Source organism: Gymnoscopelus microlampas (assembly GCF_963454915.1).
Source record: "Gymnoscopelus microlampas genome assembly, chromosome: 11".
Taxonomy (NCBI): domain Eukaryota; kingdom Metazoa; phylum Chordata; class Actinopteri; order Myctophiformes; family Myctophidae; genus Gymnoscopelus; species Gymnoscopelus microlampas.
Window position 1 is genome coordinate 24,738,553 of NC_139948.1, and position 7,398 is coordinate 24,745,950.

Consider the following 7,398-nt stretch of genomic DNA (forward strand, 5'->3'; position numbering starts at 1 on the left):
TGAAAAATAAACGTGTGATAATGTCTTCTCTTATTTTCCTGAATCATTTATTTGACAAAGTAGGCTAGTACTATATCAGCAAACTGCTCTGTGGAAGAAGTAGACTGAACTGTACTAAAATGTATGTAAAAATCAAGTAAAAAGTTGCACTCAAAAAATATATACAAAAACAAATGTAGCATACAGTAACAAACGCCAAAAGTACTCATTATGCAGAATGGCCCTAATCAAATTATATTGGACTTCAGGCCTATGAGTAATGCCTATGTGTAGGCTACATCAATTTAATGATGCAGCTGGTGATGTGGGAATGATTTGAATCACAAGTTGCTGCTAGCTTAACCTATAATACATCATAATTTATTAATTAAAGTGTTCTGTATTAATAATCACAATTTGAAAACGAGTTGCCTATAAAGCTATATCATGTAATTGTAGAATATAAAAAGTCCAATATTTGCCTCTGAGATGTTGTGGAGTATTATAAAGTATAAGATAATGATAAACCGTCTTTTCCCTATAGTGTAGACTCTGAAATTGCTAAATGATAACCAAGAAGATTAGATAAACAACTGGACAACAACAATTGTTAAACAACTTATCATATATTTTCTTAATTAGCTTATACATCTGACATTAGAATCATTATCCCTGAATGTGAAACTAAACCCTACCTGAACACCTTAAAACACAAATATTTCCACACTTCTCTTGGAATAAAACTAATATCAGAATGAGAACAGAATGAGAACAACTTTATTTGTTTCATTTAATCACTTCATTCACACATAAATTTGACATAATGACATGTAGGTACATACCCAGAATCTGAATTGGTATGTTTGCACATTCATTATGAGGAAAATTGTCTGGGTGAAGTTGGTGCATTACAGTATCAATATAATAATATATATATATATATATATATCAATACAAATAAAGAGATAAACAATATACAATTTACAATATTTATGCTATGGATATCGGTAAACGAATATTAATGATTAGGCTACACATGTTTCCAAATCAGCACACACAAATTACTTAAGTACAACAATAACGGACATACTGTACCTATTACTACCTAAGTATGCATTGGCACATGTCATGAAAAATAACATTTTGTCAATATCTACATACTGTGTATGTACATCTGGAGAGAGACACATAATACTTGTCAGTATTCCATACACATGTACAGTGCAGTATACATATAGAGTAAGTGTGCAAATCACACATTATAGAGATCTGATCCCTGTATAACTGTCGGTTTTAATCATTGCCCCGTGTTCATTCACCCATAAACAAAGAATTCCACTGCAGTAGGCCTATTACAATCACCATCAAAATGCCAGTAGGCTACACCCAGTTCATTACATACCGAGCTTCTTAGCTTGACTGAACAGTAAGGCTATCACAAATATCTTCCCATTCCATTCCAACTAGATGATTCAACGCCACTCCAACATCCAAATGTAACTTCTTAGAAATGTTCTTAGAAGGGGCATCAGCAGCAGTACTGTTAATCACTCCAGCAACGTAACTCACCAACTTCTTTTTATCAACACAAATCACATCTGTCATCCCTTTCTGTGAGCTCCCAGACCTGTTCAAATCTCCTTTGTTTTTAATTAGTAGACATTGTCCCCTGGTGACCCTCATTGCTTCAGCATATGAGATCTTATTCTCTGTTCTTAACCTCTGTATCTCAGTTTGACGTTTCATTACTTTGCATCCCCCGTAAGCTACAGTGTGTCCTTCCCCGCAGCTACAGCACCTTGGCTGTACTTCTGGATCACAGCTCCCATAACTGTGATCCTCCCCACATCTAGCACACCTTTTTGGTTGCTTGCAGTTGGCAGCAATGTGTCCAAATCTCTGGCAGTTGTAGCACCTCACAGGCTTAGGTATATAAAGCCCCACATGATAGCTCATATAACCCAAACGAATTCTGTCTGGGAGGCTCTCTCCTTCAAATTCCAACAAAAAAGGCTTCACCCCCGCCTTGGACATTGTCAGTGTCCGAACGTTCAAAATAGTTCCCCCTCTGAGATTCTTCTCCAGCTCTGTTGCATCAATACTCTGTGGAACTCCTGCAATCACCCCCTTAACTGTTCTTTTCCGGGGTTGTTTCTCCTGTATGGAGATGTTCATCAGGTTAGACTGCTCTAGGTGCAGCTTGCTGAGATGCTGGAACATTTCATCTTCCTCTTTAACAGCCATCTTCTTCCTCTTCTTACATGCAATCTCCTGATGCTCTTCAGACTCACTATCCACAAATGGTTCCTTTTAAGAATAATGATCACAAGCTTATTTAGTTAGATTTGATCAAAAAGGTAGACTAAACATAATCCGAACCATAATTGTGTATGTTTCAATGCAAGAGTAATGCTGTTTCATGGCCAACATGAATACCCTAATAACCATTAACCACAGGTCTGTACAAACGTCCCTCTCACCTCTTTGATCACCTCCATTCTATCGGAGTTCCCCTCCCACTGTGAGAGTCTGGTGTCATCATTGACCTGGGCCAGGGTGTGTTTCTGCAGGGCTGGGACGGTGTAGTGTTGCCTGACATGATTCTCACAGTAGGCGGCGCTGCATGTCAGACAGGTCTTGGCGGCTCGGAGCTTGAAGCTGGGGCAAATATCACACGCTACATCTCCAGGTCCGGCCTGTGCCAGAGTGGGGCAGGCTGGACTAAAGCCTGTCTGCTGGAGAGCCTTCAGCATCCAGGTCAAGGCTACATTATCATAGAGCACAGGGCGGGTCGGGTAACTCTTCTCACACTGGGGACACACATAGTCTCCAGTGGGGCTCGGCTGGGACCAGCGTGTATTGATACAACTAGAAGCTCGCCCCCGCTACGCGGGGGCTCGCGTCTAGCCCGCGGCCACGCCCACGTAGCGCCCGCGGCCACTTGGCAACTCATATAAGTGGCGTAGCGTCATGAGGGTCAGTGGGGCCGTGGCTCGGTCAGTGAAGACCCTGTAGTGCGGATGATATGTGGCATAGAGGGGCAGATTGTAAATCCCCAGAGGAAACATCCGTGGGCTACCATTGGTTCAGCGATGTGTGCGGTCGCCCTGCGGCCCCTCCTCCTCCACCAATGTGCAGTATTGAGAGCCCTGACGTCACAACAATTGGAGCGATGGGCACTGCACTGTGGTTGGTTAGGGTACACCTAGGGCCCAGGTAGAACCCAGTTAAAGCCTGCATGGGCAAACCCAGGTAGGACCCGCCTTGGTCCCACATAAACATGGGTAGTTGGGGCCCACCTAAGGGCCAGGTAGAAGCTACTTATAGCCTGCATGGGCATCGCAGTTGGGACTGAAGTGGATGCCGCTGACATTGCTGACATGGGGTCCATATGGTTTAGCCCACCTTGAAACCATATAGGAACTACGCTGGCATGCTGGCTGTAATGCAAACGCTGCATCATACCTGCAGTGTGTAGTTTGATGTTGTGTGTGTAGCAGATATACCTGCAGTGTGTAGATCAATGTCCATATGAAAGTCAATGCCCAGCAGTGTTTTTTTTCCCCAGCAGAGTTTCTAGTGTCTCTGTCTCTCTCTGGAAGAGGTTGCACATGAACTCTGCAGCCGCACTGAGGCGCTCCAACACAAACACTCTGACATTAAGCTGCTTCACACAACAAACATCAGCACGACGCTGCTGTTTGTCCAAAAGACACAATATCTCCTCTCCCACCGACGTCATGTGTTCATGTATCGACAGCCGTAGGCTACAGACTCCTTTTGACACATTTTACCTCGTTTATCCAGCTCTCACTGACTCATCGGGCTGTTATTTTGCTGCGATCAAGTCAACGATGTGAGAGATTAGCTATCACAGACGGACGGACAGGGGGTGAAACATAGTCTTGCGCCATGCCTTTCGGCCTGGCGGAGACAATAAAAAAAGGAAAGTAAAGGAAATGAGCATTTCTGCAACAAAAGTAGTCAACAAACTATACTATGAAAACATGGGCCACATTGTCAAAGAATGTAAGAAAGAGGCAATCATGTAGAAAATAGCCGATCTACAAGCTTACAAAGCCTCTCAACGTGAGGCGTTTTGAGCTTGTAGATCGGCTATTTTCACAATATGTACTTGTGGAACGGAGTCAAACAGAATGGGGGGGTCCCCAGATCAAGTACGTTTATTGGGGGGGGGCGGCCTGAAAGGGTTGATAAGCACTGCTGTAATCGGAGCGAAATTATCTGAAATTACTACATGACCATAATGCAGCCTAACATGCGTTGCACGGGGCGGTCCTGCCATTACGTTAGTTACTGTAGTTGCTGTGGAGCTACATAGTTCTCCAGAAGACACACACAAACATACACCATCTACAATGGACTAACTGAGCAGCAATATTGACATTCACCACACGAACGTGCATTGTTGACAAAGTGATTGCACAGCCGCTGCAGGCATGACAACCACGTTAGCGTTAGCGACATGGCAGCTATCACAGCGCCCTGTCCGTCGTGCTGCAACTGCCTGTGATGGCTACAGCAGTAACAGCAAGCTGTTTGCGATGCCATTGTCTGGAGACTGCTCTTAGCGTGACACGACCAATGAGAGTGAGCGCTGTAGTTGTTGCTAAGATACGGTGGCGTCTCTGCCCCATAGCTTGTAGATCTCTCACGCATGATTGGCGTAGGCTGCGTTGCCAGGTCTGACTGTTTGTATAAGCGATGTTGGGCTTATTTGGGTGCACTTTTGGGCTCGTTTCCATAGACCACGGCAGCGCTTATTTCTTTCCCGTGACCGATGTGGCAAAAAAAGTGCAAAACGAACCATCCGGAAGTAAATTGCGAGATGAAATATATAGCACTTTTTGATTATTAGAGAAGGAGACACATGTGAAGGTTGAAAATGAAAGGTAGGAGATTATATAGTTTTTCATGAGGGATTTTTGTAGCAAGTTGTGGGAGAATTGGGCCACTCCTGTGGGCGGGGGGCTGATTAGAACCATTGGGGTTTGAAAGGAGACGCTCTCTGTTTGAGTGGAAAGATGCTTGCAGTAACTGTGTCCACAAGGACTGGAGACAGGGTCCCTCAGGGTGGAAGAACACACACAGCATCTGACATGGACTGTGGTCAGCAGAGTGGAGCTGAACTCACTGAGGGCGGAGTGAAGAGAGAAAGACAGGGTGAGAGAAAACAAGAGATGGACGGGAAGAGGGAAGCAATTTTATATGAGAGGGTGTGCTTTACCGTCATTATTGACACGACAATGATCCGGCCAGGAACGAGGCACTAGGCCCCACAATATGTATTCATATTGTGGAGCAATTTGCTCTCATAATAAAAGCCTTTTTGGTAGTACCAATACTACTCATAGAAACACACCATTCCTCTCGTTGCAACTTTTATCTTTATTATTATTACTACTACTATTATTTATAATTAATTCATAATCTTTTTCTTTGTTTCTTTCAAGGGCATATTTTCCATGTCTGTGAAGTTCACATGCATTTTTTTAATTGGTTGCGCCAGCAATGTGTCACCGAATAACACTAATCACACTTGTAGCTTCAACTACACAGTACAATACACTGAAGTGGCTAAACATTTGGCTGTATTCAAGGCTAAACATTTGGCTGTATTTGTACTTAGTGGTGGATTAATATCTATTGTGATTAGGCCTTTTTCATTTGAGCATGGCTAGGTGTGCTGGTCATGGTCATTTGAGCATGGCTGAACAAGCTTCCTCACCTCAACTCAGGAGTCCAAGTCTGTCTTTTGAAGTCGATAGGTGGATTCAATGACGTGTCACTTGTCATGGACATATAGCTGATAGAGGGACAATCTGATCTCTCCTTCTTGATCCTGAAACCATACAGGTGCATGTCTCAAAACAGCTCAAGACAAGACAAGACAAGTCAGTTGAATCTTTATTAACATTGCTTTTAACACTTTTCCCCCACTTTTTTTGCATTTTGATGAGCTAGACTTTACTAACCAGGTCTCTCTTGAGATCAGGTCTCAATGAGATTAACTGTAGGTAAAAATACAAATTAATGAAAAAGCTGTTTCTCTTCTTCCCATAGGGAGCCACAAATGCAAAAGGTTGAACCATACAGTATGTCATAGAAATGCTATTTCCCTCTCGGCTTCCTCACATCCTGCCGGCTGCAACCCATAACTGACCGCCACCCAGCCTGGCAAAGAACTGCACTCCGAGGTGAGCCCTATACTGTAGTTCTTTATATGTTCTTCTTTATATGTCATAGATATACATAGCAGGCTGGCCACATGAAGTCAGATATCCACATTAGAGCCATGGCGTATTCATGTGGATCCCATAGATCCATTCAATTGGTCTGTTTCAACCGTTCATTTTGCATTTTTATCTGTTTGTCTTTCTCTGTTTAGAATGTACAATGCATATTTTTTGATATTCTCACCATGATGAGTCTGGATAATGGACTTCTGTTTTAAAGTTAAAAGGGAGACCCATGGACCGGTCACTTTTCATAGACAGACAGCTGGGTGCAGGTGACACTCTCTCCTGTTTTACACACTGATCCTGAACCACACTGAAACAAAGCACACAACAAATACATCATAAAATAATAACAATAATAATACAATATATATATATATATATATAATATATTATTATTATGTGATTAACATTTTGAGTATAATGTAGGCCTATTGTGTAGCTGTCTATTTTCTACTTATGAGATTGTTTTTATTTTCTCACCATGATGAGTCGACTTCTCTTTTAAAGCTACCAGGGTGATCCATGGACCAATCACTTTTCATAGACACATAGCTGACAGCAGGGGACGCCCCTCTATCCTGCTTCATCCTGTGACACACAGAAAACTCAAATGCAACCACGTGACCCACATTGCTCTAATACACAGGCAGGCTGGGTGATAGAAACACTTCAACAGAGACATACAGTAGGAATAGTTACAACTTATTTAAAGTATATAAAGTTAAAAGTAAAACAGAATTCAAGCACACTATTCCCGGCCAAGTCGCACATTTTGATGTCTATATTGCTGGGTTAGTGTAAACCGTGCAGCAGGAGTGGTCGGACGAAGTTTTGCAAGGAGAAATAAATATTATTATTATTAAGTATGGCGGATTACAATACGTGTTTTGCCATTACATGGCAGGCACACTTAATAATAATAAAAATAATAAATGAAACATTTTGTGGTCTAACCTGCTGTCTGGGATCCCATGTGGAGCCGTAGACAAGCCACTCTCCACAGCCACATCACTGTTGGCAGATGTCTCCACTCTCTCCCCCTGAGTCTCCTGCATGATGATTGTGGCCAACCTGCCACTCTCGACATCAGAGTTTCCATGATCCATGTCTATCAGTGGTGGTGCATAGGATATTCAGCTCACACACGCATAACTTA

At 42.7% G+C, this 7,398-nt stretch overlaps 1 protein-coding gene across 1 annotated transcript; it reads right to left on the reverse strand.

Moving 5' to 3' along the window:
* Window positions 1-930: 930 nt before the first annotated feature.
* Window positions 931-7,398, reverse strand: LOC311055211 (uncharacterized protein). The gene is made up of 7 exons (XM_084071330.1): window positions 7,197-7,398; window positions 6,723-6,830; window positions 6,421-6,552; window positions 5,729-5,842; window positions 5,025-5,133; window positions 2,460-2,846; window positions 931-2,286 (listed from the first exon to the last, which is right to left on the reverse strand). Exons 1-7 carry the CDS (start codon window positions 7,346-7,348, stop codon window positions 1,390-1,392), a joined length of 1,899 nt encoding a protein of 632 aa, XP_083927456.1. The 5' UTR covers window positions 7,349-7,398; the 3' UTR covers window positions 931-1,389.

What these genes read in the sequence shown, in the direction of transcription:
- LOC311055211 (XM_084071330.1), bottom strand. Translation starts at nt 7,348, where the DNA reads ATGGATCATGGAAACTCTGATGTCGAGAGTGGCAGGTTGGCCACAATC. An exon ending in CATTATCCAGACTCATCATG is followed by an intron (nt 5,843 to 6,420) that starts GTGAGAATATCA and finishes GTATGGTTTCAG; the next exon opens with GATCAAGAAGGAGAGATCAG. An exon ending in ACTTGGACTCCTGAGTTGAG is followed by an intron (nt 5,134 to 5,728) that starts GTGAGGAAGCTT and finishes CTCCGCCCTCAG; the next exon opens with TGAGTTCAGCTCCACTCTGC.